This window comes from Garra rufa, chromosome 17 (assembly GCF_049309525.1).
Source record: "Garra rufa chromosome 17, GarRuf1.0, whole genome shotgun sequence".
NCBI lineage: Eukaryota > Metazoa > Chordata > Actinopteri > Cypriniformes > Cyprinidae > Garra > Garra rufa.
Window position 1 is genome coordinate 11,034,458 of NC_133377.1, and position 17,951 is coordinate 11,052,408.

Sequence of the window (17,951 nt, forward strand, 5' to 3'; positions counted from 1 at the left end):
CGTACGTTGTAGAGACTTGAAACTTAGAGGGATGGTAGTACTCACACCACCGACAACGTCACCAAAGCTCATCCCAATCGGCCTGACGGGGGTGCTACAGTGAACAAAAGTACGAAATCACTCATAACTCCATCAGTCGCAGACTCAAGTGTCTTATGTCGTTGGAATTCCTGACTAACATTGGACAAAATTTTCAGGTATTTTATTTATTTTTTTGGGGAAAAACCTACTTTTGCGAACTGTTTTCGCGAAGGTTTTTTGCCTGATCAGAAAGAAAACAGTGCACAAAGATTCTCTGGAGAGTGAATATCAATAAAAAAAAAACTTGAACTTTCGACTTACCATCGCAAAAGGGCACCAAAACGTTTGAAAGGGGCAGGGCCGCTTATAGTAAATTGCCTTTAACTTAGAATAAGATACAGCGGGGAAAATAAGTATTTGACACATCAGCATTTTTATCAGTAAGGGTATTTCTAAGTGGGATTATTGACACAAAATTTCCACCAGATGTAGCCATCAAGCCAAATATTGAATTCACACAAAGAAATCAGAACATTTAAGTATACAAGTTGAGTATGAGTTGAGTCCTTTTGTATGGAGAGACCAATCGTCTGCATTGCTCAGGAGTGATTCCGGCCCATTCTTCCACACAAACGGTCTTTAAATCTTGAAGGTTCCTTGGGCATATTTCATGAACTTTGATCTTCAGTTCTCTCCATGAATTTTTGGTCAGGTGATTGGGCCATTCAAGCAACTTGATTTTCTTTCTTTGAAACCACTTCATTGTTTCCTTGGCCTTGTGTTTGGGATCATTGTCTTGCTGAAATGTCCATCATCTTTTCATTTTCAGCTTTCTGGTAGATGGCAGCAGATTTTTATCCAGAATGTCCCGGTAGATTTCTCCATTCATCCTGCCTTCAATAATATGTGACCCTGGACCACAAAACCAGTCATATGGTTAAATTTTACAAAACTGAGATGTATACATCATATAAAAGCTCGATGAATAAGCTTTCTATTGATATATGGTTTGTTTGGATAGGACAATATTTGGCCGAGATACATCTATTTGAAAATCTGGAATCTGAGGGTGCAAAAAAAAATCAAAATACTGAGAAAATCACCTTTAATGTTCTCCAAATTAAGTTCTTAACAATGCATATTACTAATCAAAAATTACATTTTGATATTTTTACAGTAGGAATTTTACAAAAAATCTTCATGGAACATGATCTTTACTTAATATCCTAATGATTTTTGGCATAAAAGAAAAATCTATAATTTTGACCCATACAATGTATTTTTGGCTATTGCTACAAATATACCCCAGCGACTTAAGACTGGTTTTGTGGTCCAGGGTCACATATGAAGTCTACCAGTACCCCTTGTTGAAAAGCAGTCCCAAACCATGATGCTTCCACCCCCAAACTTAACTGTTGGTATGGTGTTCTTGGGGTGGTGGGCAGTGCTATTTCTTCTCCAAACATGGGGTGTAGAATGACTGCCAAAAAGTTAAATTTTGCATTCATCTGACCATACTATATTCTCCCAATAATCCACAAACTTTAACCGAGCCTCAACATGCTTTTTGTTCAGCAATGGAGTCTTGCGTAGTGAGCGTGCATGGATGCCATGGCGGTTCAGTGAATTGCTTACAGTTTTCTTTGAAACAGCAGTACCTGCTTATGCAAGGTCTTCCTGAAGTTCTGACCGAGTGGTTCTTGGATCTTGGAGAACTCTCCTGATTATTCTTTGGACTCCTCGGACAGGGATCTTACGTGGATCACCTGATCGTGGCCGGTTTATGGTGAACTGATGCTCTTTCCATTTCCAGATAATGGCCCCCACAGTGCTCACAGGAACATTCAGCATTCTGGAAATGCACCTATAACCATTCCCATCAAAATGACAAGATTACGAAGATCTTGAGAGAGTTCTTTGCTTTTACCCATCATGAAGTCTTTCCTGTGTGCCTTCTGGGTAATGAGAAGCCTTTATAGGCCATCAATTAAAGCAGCTGATATCAATTAGTACTGATAGGGGGCAGGGTTTCTCTCTCAATACTGACAGATTCCCGGTGATCTCCTGGCTTTCTGTCATTTGCACCTTTTTATGTTCATGTGTTCAATACTTATTCCCGGTGTCATTTCACTTTATTTATTATGACTCAACTTGTATACTTAAATGTTCTGATTTCTTTGTATGAATTCAATATTTGGCTTGATGGCTACATCTGGTGGAAATTTTGTGTCAATAGCCCACTTAGAAATACCCTTACTGATAAAAATGCTGATGTGTCAAATACTTATTTTCCCCGCTGTATCTTTACCAAACTCAGAACACTTATGTACACAAAGTGAAAATATCATATTTTATTAACAGTAGATGCTATGTACACTAAGTGCAAATAACAATTGGTTATATTTACACTAAGTGCAAATAGCTATAGATTCTATTTACACTATGTTGAAATAGCAGGATTTTCTTATAATTTATAATGCTTATTGCAAATAGACGCAATTAAGCCACAGTTACACTAGACTTTGAGAATGCGAAATTTCCTCTGATGCTGCTGCAACGGTTGTGATATGACGTCATGCTCTGCACCTTTTTTTTATAAGTTAAATTCAGCACATGACACTAATAATACATTTAAATGTAAAAACATACAATCTACTACACTGCAGTTTTAAATGTTTAAATTTAAGGTTCTTTTCATTCAGCTAGAGGTCATTCTGTGACGTATCGATCTCCTGTTGGTCACACAGAGTCATGTGATGCGAATACGTTGGTCAGAGTTCACCAAGCTTGAACTTTCAAACGCAGCGAAATGCAAAAATATTTCGCACGGGCTTGCGTTTCCGGTCTAACGCATTCGCATGCGTATGAATGGAAGTCAATGGAACGAAAAGTGCAGTGTGACCATGCCTTTATCTGCACCTCAGTATTGTAGTACATTAAAACGGTATGCAGTAATTATGTACTGAGTGTAAATTATATTAAATGGCACTGCCTTATTGGGACAATAAGCCCTTCCTACACCTACCCTTACCCTAAGCGAAACTTTATTTTCAACTTTTCAATTATGTCTTTTATTTTTATTCAAAATAAATGCCTTTCTGATATGATATGAGATTTGAAAAGGGAGAAAAAAAAGGTTGACCAGAAGGAGCATTCGAACCTGGACCAGTGGCATTGAAAAGAGTGAAACTCAATTTATCCTCTGCACCACTGGAGCTGATGATAAACAGCCTTCTTTTGTAGTGTTGACTATGCCAATCACACATTGCTGGGTGGAGTTAGTGTAAATGGCCTCTGCCAACAAGGCGGGCTGTTTGCACTTAGTGCAGTTTCAATCATTGTTTTAGGTGGTTACAGACTTGCTAAACAACATATCTTGAACCCCAGTAATCGCTGCTTGCAGCTATATTATAATGTATTTTTGATCTGGAAGACTACTGGAAAGCAAAGTTGTACACAGAACAATTTGTTATAAGCATATTATTATCAGCAATGTTATTATTAAAAGTTATTTATCTACGAGTGTTTTGTGATGACATGTCGTACTACTTTCACAAAGATTTCCTGGTAATTATGGATTCAACATGTTATTGTCAAGATACAATGTCCAGAACCACGTGATCATAGTCATGTTGACATTTTCCCTGATTTCCCAATAGTTCTGTTGCTGTTATGTCACACCAATAGATTGTTTAGTTTAAGACAATGTGAAATATAAATGTTGATTAAAAAATCACCACAAAGTTATTTCAAAGAATGTTGGTATCCAAATTGCTTCTGTTCAGTTTCTTTCATTGGGTTATTTTTATTATATGGCCAAAAAATATAGTTGAAGTCAGAAAGGAACGGTAATAGTTTGATGACCAACTTGATTTAAAAATGTCTTTTATGTTTCGGGGAAGAAAGAAATTCATAAAGGTTTGGAGGTATGTTTGCCCAATAACACAGAAGTTATCAGTCTGTAATTTTGATGGTAGGTTTATTTGAACAGTGAGAGATATTTGAACAGTGAGAGAACAGCAGAAAAATCCAGAAAAAAAGCATTTCAAAAAAGTTATAAATTATAAATTGATTAGCATTTTAATGAGTGAAATAAGTATTTGATCCCCTATCAGTCAGCAAGATATCTGGCTCCAATGTGTCTTTTATATAGGTAACAAGCTGAGATTAGGAGCACTTTCTTAAAGGGAGTGGCTCAAGAAGAAGTGGCACATTAAGGTCCTAGAGTGGCCTAGACAGTCTCCAGACCTTAATCCCATAGAAAATTTGTGGAGGGAGCTGAAGGTTTTGAGTTGCTAAATGTCAGCCTCAAAACTGTAATGTTTGTTTGAATTATAAAGACACAAAAATAACCCCATACAATATTAGCCGTTAGAGTGCGCATTGATCCGCACTTTGAATTCTGAAGTTAAATAGTAGACCATCTGGAAATCTTTGCAATACTTTTTAAAACATAATACAGTTTGGGACACACTAATTCTATTTTCGAATACTATTTAGGAAGGATAGTCTCTCCTGTCTTCCATCATTTCAGAGTCCTTGCACTCAACTGAGGGTGCCTGATTGGTTCAGTAATGGGCGTCGTCATAATGTCAGCAGAGAAGATCAATTGAGCTGACGTCCATTCGAAGGATCTGAAAATAATAATAATTAGGCAAATACAAAAGAAACTCCTCACACAAAATTACGGGACATAACAATGCTCTTTTACAAAGTCTTTATTTTGTTTTGGGGGTGCACTAGAACATGCTCTCATATTTGGTGATTCGAAAAACGCACAATTTTTCACATAATTTACATTATTAAAATGGCTTTCTCCCCAGCCTGGCACAAATGGCTCGATTAGTTCCGGGTTCCACTTTCCAAAAAACAAAACAAAAACAAATGTGTTGTGATTGGTTAGAAGTTTGCAATTGGCGAACAGCTTAGATGGTGTTCAGTCCTGCCACGCCCCTTCCCAAAGCAGCAAACTAGATTAAAGTGATTCGTACGTTTTAAATATGGATATTTTTCTTACAAAAACCATGTGAGACACTTTTTATTATGGATCGATTGTTTTGGACTGATGGAGAGAAACACCCTTCAGTCTATGTCATTGTAAAGCTTGGGAGTGCCAGGATTGTTTTTAATATAACTCCGATTGCATTCGTCTGAAAGCAGGAAGTCATATACACCTAGGATGCATGGAGGGTGAGTAAATAATATGCTACAGTACTGTTGGTCTTATCGTCAGAACTGCGAGATCGCCAATACATGATATTATCATTACTGTGATAATTTATTTAATTATTTACATGCCCGAAACCATTAGACTACTGAAGCTATCTACACTCTATGATGAATAATCTCTTACACTGCACATGACTACTTGTGACTGAATAGCATCTGGAAAACAAATGCTGTATGATGTACAGTATAATTGGGACGAAAATCCTACAGAGTCCTACTTTGAAGGCGTGTGTGTTCGCTCACATGTTTGTGTCAAGTGACATCACTCACTATATTCAAAGTGTTTTCAGGTGTGTTCGACTTGAAACCGTGCTGCACATACCGACCGGTGAATGACATCAAATTTCCCAGAAGCATAAAGAGCCGTCTAATCTCGCTTTTGTGTAACTTCATACCTCAATCGTTTCAAGTTGAACACCTTTTGACACATGACATGACTATTTAAAGGCGTGGCTTGGAAGGCGTTTATGAGTGGATGCAAACTTGACTTTCTGTTTCAGATGTTTTAAACAGCATATCGCCTACATATATCCTACAGAAAAAACATTATGGTCATGCTGTAAGGTTTCTCAGACTGGACTGAATCATGGTGGAGACTCAGGAGAGATGCACTTTTTTTCGTTTATTGGAATACCTGTTTACTTTGGTGGGATTAGTTGTGTTTGTATTGGATATAGTGCTGGACATTTGGACTGTTGTGTCATTTTATCAGGATGGGTCCTATGTGTACATGGCAGTGCTGATCTTTCTGCTGCTGGGCTCTTCAGTGTTGTTACAGGTGTTCAGCTGGCTCTGGTACTCTGATTCACTGGAAAAGCTTGAGACTACAGTGGAGAAATTTGCAAAGGAGCATTTATTGGTCAAACCATTCCACTTCCTGCAGCTTGGAGTCTGCCTCAGGTCTGACAGATTTGCTTCTCATTTCTCACACACTACTTTTAAAAAGAGTCCTCATTACAATGTGATACTTCTTGTTAGCCTTCAAAATGGCAAATTCAAAGATATTAATGAAACCTGAAAGTCAATATGTTTACAAATATAGATAAGTACTTCTTAACGTAGAACAAAATACAAACCGATGCCTCACTGTTGGCTATTGTAAAGTTTTGTTATATAAATTGTTAATTGAGTAAAAGAAAGGATTTTGCATTCACAGGTATACTGGGATGATAGAGACTTCCACAATGGATATTTTTTATCACACTAATAGTTTCACAGAGGGTATTGCCATGCACCTGAGCCAAGACTTTCAGATGCTTCGTCTATTTGAGACGTTTTCTGAAAGCGTCCCACAACTCATACTCATGATGTCTAGAATCCTACAGATAAGAGAGCTGGAGCTTATTACAGGTCTGTCTCATTATTGCAGATCATAATTCTTCTGTCTCAAAACCACAAATTAATTGTTCATAGTTAGTCATATGACTGCTGCAGAGACCTGGAGGGCAAAACATTGCATTCCACAGAATGCATAGAAGGTCTCTACCAAATAGCCAAGTTTCTATTTGTTTCAAGTCAGAAATATTTTAGATCATCTCTTAAAAGAAGAAAACCAATGAAATGTGAACAAACAAGTCCTCAGTCCAAAATGAAAATTTCCTAATAGTTTACTCACCCCCATGTCATCCAAGATTTTCATGCCTTTATTTCTACAGTCGGAAAGAAATTAAGGTTTTTGAGGAAAACATTCCAGGTCCATATAGTGGACTTCAGTGGGAATCAGCAGGTGGGATCAAGGTCCAAATTGCAGTTGAGAAATAAGAAATAAAATAAAAAATGACATACTTTTTAACCCACTAGCTCTACTCACAGATTACGTAGTCATGCTGGAAAGGTCACCCAGTGCTAACAAAGTGAACGTACAAAGAAAGTACAAAAAAAAGGTAAATCAACAACGTCAGATGATTTTTAAGAGGAAAACTTAATTTCAATGTTTTTGAAACTAAGTACACAGATGAAAAACTAACCACACGTGACCATTTCAAAGTGATTACGTAATGCGTAAAGTCATGGACACGCATCCCAGAGCTAGTGCAAGACAAGCATTTGTAGTTAAAAGGGTCATGTGATGTTGCTAAAAGAGCATTATTTTGTGTATTTGTTGTAATCCAATGTGTTTATGCAGTTTGAGGTTCAAAAAACATTATTTTCCACATACTGTACATTATTGTTGCTTTCTGAAACACTTTGCTTTTTAAAAAACTCATCGTTGATGGAAATTTAGTTGTTCTCTGATTGGTCAGCTGTCCGGTGCATTGTGATTGGCCGAATACCTCAAGTGTGTGACAGAAATGTTATGCCCCTTACCATGCTGTTTCTCAGCGCGACGAGACACAATAAAACCCATTATAAACGAGGCATTTGTTGCATCCAGTGGGGACATACAGATCTGGCCATTTAAAATGCGCGCGGGAAGTAAAGTGGTCTCGCGTGACGCCGGTGTATTCCAAAGGAACACGGAAAATACAATGACATAGGAAAGACATGATCAGTAGGGGGCAGTCATGTAACGCACTGGACTGGAGCAGGCTGAAAACATTGCTGCAAACTAAAAGGTACGGTAACCTGGAGGGGACACCTTCGGTTCACTTATGTTTGTCGTGGCCACACAAATGAATTCGTAGGAACGTCATATTACTTTTTGTCATTGCCACGAGATATTAATTCCTGGGAATGTCATATTATGTCGTGGCCACAAGATTATTTTGTCGAGGTAACGACATCCTTATGTTTAATGCATAAACAAACCTGCGTAACCATAACCCAGGATTATCAGAGATAGGTTTATTAATATTTTTTATTTTGAGTTAAGAAATGTTTTTATTAATTGTTATAGAAATTAATGCAATATTAAGTTATATATTAACAATAGGCAATGCTGTATATGCGAATGTCTGTGCGCGATGTAGACAGCATTCAAAAGTTTATCAAGAATTTATTACATATAAGTACTTCAAATTAAATAGCCCTGCAAGAAACATTTTATGCATCCTTAAGTCTTATCCATTAATTGATCCTTTTTTTCTGTAATAAATGTATTATTCGTTTATATTCAGTATGTCCCCCTTAATTTCGATCTCTTAACATTCCGAATCTAAATGATAAATGCTGACATGCCATGAAAGCTTTGATTATACTATATGGCATATATTCATTTTTAGTCTAATTATAACCTATATAGTGTTTCATTGTCGAGTGAATCATTCACGTTCCATTTGTAAATCGTATGGTCACACACGGGCATTAATACAATCATAAAGTCAAAACTTTATTGGCATAATTGTAGTTCACAATATTTGCTAAATATATGCCAAATAGCATATATAAAGTTATTTAGGTTAAGCGATTCACAATAAAGAAAAAAGTAGATAGCTCTAAATCACTTATTATTTATTCTTATTATAGGTTATTATTATTTCAATACCTGGTTAGGGCTATTTATTTTTAACGCCTGACAATTATGCCAATTACGTTTTGACTTTTTGATTGTATTTATCCCCGTGTGTGACGATACATGATGTTTTCATTTACAAATGAAACTACGTGAATGATTCATTTCTCAGTAAAACAGTTTAATATTTATATAGTCTAGTCTGTTAATTGGACTAAACAAAATAAAATATGTTCAATTCATATTTTATATGTTCAATTCTTTAGTTAAGAGAAGGAATGTAGGCCTATTTTACTGTGTGACGATAAATTATTTCCAAATGAAACTATGTGAATGATTCACTCTTCAGTTATTTGTCTATTAGTTAGACTAAATAAAATACAATATATGTTAAATTTAACCTTTAAACTGCATTCCAGTAAAAACCCCAGTCATAGCACCTTTACAGTATCATTTACATTCAGAATGTTATGTAACGAGATCAAAATGAAGGAAAAAATAACGAATACAAACGAATAATACAAATATAATGGGAAAAAAAGAAGGTCAGTCAATGGACAAGATTGTGGGATGCATGAAATGTTTCTTGCAGGGCTATTTAATTTGAAGTAGGCCAACATGTAATACATGTAAACACTTGTGAAAGCTGTCTACATTGCGCACAGACAGCATTAGCATATACAGCATCGCCTGTATAATTATTTAATATTGTATTAATTTCTATAACAATTAATATAGGCAAACAATTTCTTAACTCAAAACGAAATATCTCAAATAATTCTGGGTTACTAATGTCACGCAGGTTGGTTTATTCATTAAACTCGTGGCCACGAGAAATGCATGTTGAGCAAAAATACATTTCACGAAAATAATATAAAGATTACAAAACAAAGAAAACAAATGGAATGAGGGATATGCTTTAAAGTTCACGTAAAAGCCAAATATTAAGCGGCATCCTTCATGTTTTCTTTAATCAGCAAATACTTAACATTTTTGAATTATATTCACCTTCTGTTTTTATGACAATAAATTTTGAATTTTGAATTCTTATTTTTTTTTTTTTTAGAAAAACGTCAGAACACCGGTCTCAAAAGTAGAAGCGAAAGTCTTGTTTCCACCAGCGCGGAATTTTTTTTATTCACCGTAATTGATGGATGTCTAAAACAAAAATAAGGAGAATCCTAAAACATATATATTTCTTAAAATAATAACATCTGAACTTCATACACAACAATACGGCAACGACTTTACAACAGGACACATTGTTTTATTTTAATTTTATTTTTTAGCTTGTACACCAATGGATTTCTGATGTCGGGATATTTCAGACTGCATCTCCACAGCTTAATCACTTTAGTATTAAACATACGGGTCAGGAGGCGGGTCGGGTACAATATTTATTTTTTTTTATTCTGCGGTCCGAGTTGCGGGTGGGTTATTTGAAAACGGTCGGGTTCGGGTTGTTTATCCACTGACCCGCGTGTCAGGTTGGACACTAATGTTTTGAAAAAAGTGGAGCGTGTGAGGAAAGCTTTCCCCTTCTCCCTGGCATGCATTTGAATGCTGAATTCGAAATGCAACTGAATGCAGTCGGAATCCGCCCCCACCACCCCCAAGTCTCCAAATGTTGATTACAACAAGGCAACAGACAGCATTCAACACCCCACCCCACCCCCACTCTGCCATTCATAAACATTTCGCTCTTTATACTGCATGCCGCTTAACTCTGATGCCTCATTAACGGCTACTTTTCAGAAAACTGATAAAAAAAAAATTAAAAAAAAACTACACTTCCCTTTGGTTTCCCAGAACAGACTTAAGCCTAGTTCCAGGCTAAAATGATGTAAATCGGAGCTGTTTAAAGATGAATAAAAAAAAAAAAAAAAAAAAAACTTTTACTGATCGTTGGTCGGAGTACCCGCAGTTCGTGACTGGAAGCTGTTAAGAGACAGACTTAATGAACTTCTCCGAAATAGAAGAACTACTTTTCCACTTTAAAAAAAAAAGAAAAAGAAAAAAAGGTGGAAAAAAATTGCATAACTCACTGGAGCACTTTTGATACTTAACAATTGTTGTATTCGTTGTCAGTCATATAGGCTAAGCTTTATTGTTTTCAAAAGTGAGCCTTCTGTTTATTTGTCTAAATTATTTTCTATATTAGGATACAATACTAGGCTATAGTATTTATGGACATTAGGCCAAATCTACATGGGTTTCTTCCCTTTCACTTCAATTAGTTTTTAAGAAAAAAAAAAAAAAAAAAACTGCATGGGCAGTGCGTCATAATAATGTACGGCATCAAAATGTAAGAACAAATCTAAAGACAATAATAATAATAATAATAATAAAATTAATTATTAACACTCCTAAAAGTACAGTATAGTGCTCAGATACACTTACGGTAGGTGACCTAACCCTAGTTGATACTTTATTTCAACTTTTCAATTATTTCATTAATTAACAAATAAACAAATGCCTTTCCGATGTGATATAAGTGAAAAGGGAGACGATTTCGAAAATGATTTCACCATAAGGCTGATGCGAACTCGGGTCTCGGTATATCTAACCTCTCCATTTCTATTCCTCTCTACTCAAATTAATTGTCAGTGTATCTAAAATTGTGTATCTTAGAAAAAGAAAAAGAGGAACTACCTCTTAAACATGCATATCTTAATTTGATGTTGCTTTAAAACGCTGAAATATATAATGTATTTTATTCTGAAGGTGAAAGTGGTCCAGTTATTTAACTGCCTGCGGCGCCGTCAGGATCACGTTTTTTTCCCCCTTTAATTAAGTGGATACAGCTTACAATACTCGTTCAAGAGTAAGGGATTGCTCAAAACTATGCTATTTTACATATTTCTGTTACTTGTGTACAATCACAATGAAAAAACAGATGTGTATGCTATTTGTAAAAAAAAAAAAAAATGTAAACAAGATGCTGGTTCAAGGGCGCGTCACAGAAATTGCCTACAATTCTGCATATAGGCTTGCTACTTATTAATTTTATTTTATTTCGTTTTGTTAAATTATTATTCATTAAGAAATTTATATTTCGCATATGGGCATTTTTATTTATTTTACATACAGCTTTTTTGGGTTTTCTCTGTGCATAAGATCTGCGCGTGATGTTCTGATGTTTATGCTGCTTTTTGCTTGTGTACAATTAACCCCTCAAAACGAATTTAACTGTTATTAATGTGTCACAGCCACGATTCAATTTAAATGTAATTTAAGACAATCTTGTCGTTAATAATAACTAAACGCGTCGGTTGTCCTTTGGAAAAAAAAAAACAGAAATTAACATTTCTATTATCAATGCAGTCTAATAAAAGTTCAACAGGAAAAAAATAAAAGAAAATAATAATAAAACTGCTCCTGCTTATGAATAAATTTTTGCTTGATGATGAAGTATCTAAATAGTCTATAGGATATAACAAAGTGCTTTTCCAGTCCCGCTTCCACGAGGTTTTATTCCGCATCCACCCGCTCCGCGCTATATTAACTATATTATTCGCCCGCGGCCCGCTTAGAATAAATTTCTAAGCACCAAAATCGCAAAAATACTGTAGTTTATATTTATCCTTCCCATTTCTATCTGTCTCTACTCAAATTAATTGTCAGTGTATCTAAAATTGTGTATCTTAGAAAAAGAAAAAGACGAACTACCTCTTAAACATGCATATCTTAATTTGATGTTGCTTTAAAACGCTGAAATATATAATGTATGTTATTGTGAAGGTGAAAGTTGTCGAGTTATTTAACTGCCTGCGGTGCCGTCAGGATCACTTGGTTTTTTTCCCCTTAATAAAGTGGATACAGCTTACAATACTCGTTCAAGAGTACGGCATTGCTTAAAACTATGATATTTTACATATTTCTGTTATTTGTGTACAATCACAATAAAAATAAAAAAAAAAAACAAAAAAAAAACGTGTAGGCTATTTGTAAAAAAAAAAAAAAAAAATGGAAACAAGATGCTGGTTTAAGGGCGCATCACAGAAATTGCCTAAAATTCTGCATATAGGCTTGCTACTTATTAATTTGTTAAATTATTATTCATTCAGAAAAGAAAAACATATATTTCTTATGTGGGCCTATTTTATTTATTATTATATATAGGTTTGTTGGGTTTTTCTCTGTGCATAAGCTCTGCACGTGAGGTTCTGATGTTTATGCTGCTTCTTGCTTGTGTATAATTAATCCCTGAAAACGAATTTAGCGGTTTACGTCAGTTGTCGGTTGGAGAAATAAAATAACCGAAATTAACATTTCTGTTTCCGATGCAGTCTAATAAATGTTCGTCAGGAAAACAAAGAAAGAAAACAAAATAACAATACAACTGCACCTGCTTATGAATAGGCTATCTTTTTGCTATTGGTTTGAACCATAATTTCAGGAAAGAGGAATCATTGAACTATTGTACTGGTATTTGTGACCAACGCCCCCTAGAGCTGGCCATGGTGTTTGGCTACAGAATGTTGTTCCTTGCGCCACCTGGTGGATATTATATGAAGTGCAACAACGTTGTAAAAAAATCTAAAAAAGCCGCTGCGGCAGGACGCGTGCCCACGCGTGCCGAATTGCAGGCTGCCGCGTGAAAATAGACGCATTTTTAATGGCCAGATCTGTAACTACTGATTATAATGACTCATACTGTCTTTTTACGTGTTGCATCACGTAAACATAACACCATGTCTGCATTTGCGATTGCAGAACAAGAAACAACAAGCACTACTCTACACTGCTCAAAACTCACGTTTGAATAGTCAGTACTGAATTCTTTAAATATAAAAACGTACATATAGGCCGTCAGTCAGAAGCGCAGACTGTCTTTGCAACATTGGAATTGCCCCATTTTATAGCCTTAACCCCTTTGTGTTCAGCTGGCATTGTAAGCCGTGAAATGCGCATCACCCACTCCAGTATTTGTGTTGTACTCTTCTGGAACAGTGTTGTAAATATAACTTAACCACTGATTTCTAGTTGTGTCCTCATTTGGAAGGCCAAACAAAGTACTTTCGCTTTTGCAATGAAACTCACTGCATCTTTAAAACATGGCGGCTGCAACACTACTACAGCTGGTAAAAGTTATGCTTTCTTTCTTTCCATATAAATATGGGTGGTGTTATGCAGATTTACTTACCCCGTAACATGGACATGTGGGGGCATGTTTGAACAAGCCGTTTTAGGGAGGTGTGGCTGAGTCTTAACTTTTATAATAAATTTCTTTTTGGTTTTGAGACTTTATAGATCTGATCTATGCACAAACAGCTTGTAACACTCCAAAGACAAAGGAAAACAAGAAACTGCATCATATGACCCCTTTAAAGAATATATACATTTTATTTTTTTTAGAAAAGGACCAATTGTTTTGCTAGATAAGACTTATTCCTTGGCTGGGGTTGTGTAGAGTATTTTGAAGCTGCACTGAAACTGCAGTTTGGATCTTCAATCCGCTGATCCCCATTGAAGTCCACTATATGGAGAAGAAATCCTAGAGTATTTTTCTTAAAAACGTTTATTTCTTTTTGACTGAGAAAGAAAGACATGAACATCTTGGAGGACATGGGGGGTGATTAAATAATCAGCAAATTTGAATTCTGAAGGGAACTAATATTTTTAGCATTTTAGAATGTCCTGCTGTTTTGAGTGATCATACTCAGAAAGTATGTGAACATGGGTGCAGTTATTGTTTTTAAGAATGAGTCATTGGTTCATTCACTCAACCAATTAATTCCAAACAACAATGCATTCAGCAGTGGCACTGCCCTGTGTTGCTTAGTGTTTCAGCATGGTTGATTATATCACATTTTCATGTGATGTTAAATTTCACGCAATGATTTTTCATTTCAGTTTTGAAATTCCTTACGTCAGCTGCTGCAATTGCCAGTAGTGTTACCTTGTACCACCGCAGCATGCGTGCCTTTCTTCCTAAAAAGCGCAAGATGAGCTGGATCTCCTCTGGCATCTACTTCCTGTGGAACTTGTTGCTGATTATTCCCCGTGTAACTGCTCTGGTGCTCTTCTGCAGTGTATTGCCATGCTACATCATAGCTCACTTCCTGTCCTTGTGGATGCTGCTGGTTTTGTTGGCCTGGAGCCAGAAAACAAATCACATGGAACATCCTGGTTGGGAATGGCTCTACAGAGCTGCTGTTGGACTCATCTGGTACTTCAGCTGGTTTAACATATCAACAGAAAGGATAAAATTAACGGTGGTTGTCTATTATACTTTAATAGCTTTGGACACAGCGATGCTGTTGGGCCTCTGGTGCTGGAAGGTGTTTGAGTATGCAGGCTGCTGGAGCTCCTTGAATCCTCATCTAGTGATCCCGACACTCCTAGGTTTTTACGTCATTGGGATACTCGTAAAATTGATATACTACAGATGGTTTCATCCCAACTGTGATGAAAAAAAAAGAACTGAAGCTGCAAATTATGACATGGACACAGACTTGACTCTGGAAGATGTAACTGCAGTTCCTGAGCAGCCTCCCACTGGAGTCATCAAGAGGAGCAGGACCATGGCAGCCAATTTCTACATTTAATACTTGGTTGAACTTTTCAAGTTAGGGTTTTATTTATAAAATGTATTTATAATCTGTTTTTATACAGAGAATAACTTGTTTTAGTGGGGAAAAAACTGTCTCATATGTTTGGTCTTGGTGGAATAGATCTGCTACGCTGCTGTGCCAGAGCAAGTATTAAGACTTACTACTGCTAATACAGCCATAGACATGCTGCTGTGAATGTTAAAATACTGCTGCTGCACATATAACACATATGACCCTGGATCACAAAATCAGTCATAAAGGTTAGTTTTTTGAAATTGAGACATCTTAAACCTGAATAAATAAGCTGTCTATTGATGTATGGTTTGTTAGGATATGTTCGGATAAGATACAACTATTTGGAATCTGAACTCTGATGGTGCAAAAAAAAAAAATTAAATATTGAGAAAATCACTTTTAAAGTTGTCCAAATGAAGTTCTAAGCAATGCATATTATTAATCAAATAAGTTTTGATATATTTACAGTAGGAAATTTACAAAATGTCTTCATGGAACATGATCTTTACTTAATATCCTAATGATTTTTTTCATAAAAGAAAAATCAATAATTTTGACCCAAACAATGTATTTCTGGCTATTGCTACAAATATACCTGAGCTACTTAAGACTGGTTTTGTAGTCTAGGGTCACATATGTGAATTAACACCCATCTGAAATCACTCTGTAGCAGAGCTATACAGGTGGTGCTGGGGAAGGTGGAGGGTTTCTATAGTATTTAACCCTTAAATGCATACCTTGAGTCTTTAGCGACCTGAGACGTCATTCACTACCCTCTCCCTTCTTCATTTTTTCAAGTTATATAAAATTTAAATTAGTATCTGTTTATGTTTTTTATTTTTTTGTACAAAGTGTATAGGGTCGCTAGAGACCCGAGGAGTGTAATAGTGTATTTTTATTAAGTATTAAGTATTTTTTGTGCACAAAAATATGTAAACATCTGATGACTAAATACATGCAATTCACCTTTATTCCTCGAGGTGGCACTGTTTAATAGACAATAATGCCGTGATGTTTCACTAATAACTATGGCAGGCATAAAACGACAGAATATCATCAGCAAAAAGTCTAACTGGTTTGAATGGCTTTGCTGCAGAGCAATTACTGTACGCAATAAAATATCACTGTTATTTGATAGTCGATGTGGTGGACAATCTGCCAGTGATCAAAATTTTGACTTTGAAGAATATGGTTGAGATTGTGAATGTCAGCCAGATGCTGAATATACTGCGCTCTGACGATGACGGCAATCATAAAATCATCTGCTTAAATTGTTTCCTACTAAGTTTGAAAAGGTAATGAAATATACTTTATTTGTCTGTAATTGTTCTTTAAAAAAAATCAAGAGAGTTTTTTTTGCTATTGCAGCAGTTAGAGATCCATCCATGCTGGATATACAGGTCGGGTAAGCTGTGAGACCTGAATATGTAATAATGAAACATTCATGCATTTAAGGGTTAAATGTTGAGCACCGAGCCCATTGGCTGCTGATGTGAAAAGAAATCAATCAGGTGTGTCACGTAAATAATGATGTCATTATGTTAGATTGAGTGGAACCTATCAGCCAAAGCCATCTGGAGTTTCTTGACAGAACTTCATACTTGTGACCAAATGATATTTAAAGCCACAACATGTAAGATATTTGATTAAAATATCCAAAAACCACTAGAACAGTGATATATATATATATATATATATATATATATATTTGCTGACTTTGTGTACATTATCCCAAATGTTCTTAAATATTTAAATCAACAGAAACAAGCAATTTTAACTAGTGAAATGGACCGTGTCCTCCTTGCATTGCCTGTCACCCTTGATTTTCCAGTTTTATTTGTAGAAAACATGTAAACCCCAAAGACACTTTAACATGATATGTCTCTATAGTGGTTAAACATCATGTTTTGGGTAAATCTAACAGGCAGTCTTCGGTCTCATTAATGTATGATTTGTTCCACAGCTAATCGTTTTGGCTGAGGACAAAATCTCATCCCGTTATATTTTATGTGATTTAATACTGTATATCAAAGCACTGCCTTTGTATTTTTGACTGAATTGCCTAGCAACTTTTAAGATGGCTGTAGTTTATTAAATATTATTCACTAAATATTATTTTATACACATAGTAGTATTTAATACTAGTATTTAGTATTGGGAAACTATGCGTGTGTTCGTGATGGTGATTTTAGTTACATTATTCCACCATTAGAGACAAGAGACTGTTTTTACGAGACCTTTATACTGAAAGAGACTGAAACAAGGTTGTGGATGATATTTTTGCTTTTTAACAACAACATGTAAGATGCAGAGGATTAACATTACTTTCGTTTTTGAAAGGAAAGCACCAATCCCAATCTACATATGCGTCTATGTTCGTGAGAATCATTCATGCTTCACCCACAGCAGAAGTGAGTACAAGGGTTTTTTATGCATCTTTGCAAATGGCCTTTCCAAATAATGTGTCGGTTAGCAAGTTTCACAGCTAAACATGGCTAAATGCAGCTAAAGTAAACAAATCTAAAAGCTAAATCACAAATCACCCATAACAGATGAAAGGATAGTATGACAAAGATATCCATTTCCTCAGCGGACATTCAAACTAATATTTTATTGTGAATATGAGATTGAGCTGAAGAATAAATGCTGTATCAGATACTTGTAATGCCCCTCGCTTAGACCATCTCCCTAATACAGTGAGCTTTAATACAGTAATACAATAAGCTTTCAATGAAGCA

General features: G+C 35.7%; 1 protein-coding gene across 1 annotated transcript; it reads left to right on the top strand.

The window, feature by feature from the left end:
* The first annotated feature begins 5,836 nt into the window (after positions 1 to 5,836).
* LOC141290244 (XK-related protein 8-like) lies at positions 5,837 to 15,855 on the top strand. Its single transcript, XM_073822440.1, has 3 exons — positions 5,837 to 6,150; positions 6,407 to 6,600; positions 14,498 to 15,855. The coding sequence occupies exons 1-3, from the start codon at positions 5,837 to 5,839 to the stop codon at positions 15,190 to 15,192; spliced, it is 1,203 nt and encodes a 400-aa protein (XP_073678541.1). The 3' UTR covers positions 15,193 to 15,855.
* The last annotated feature ends 2,096 nt before the right edge of the window (positions 15,856 to 17,951 follow it).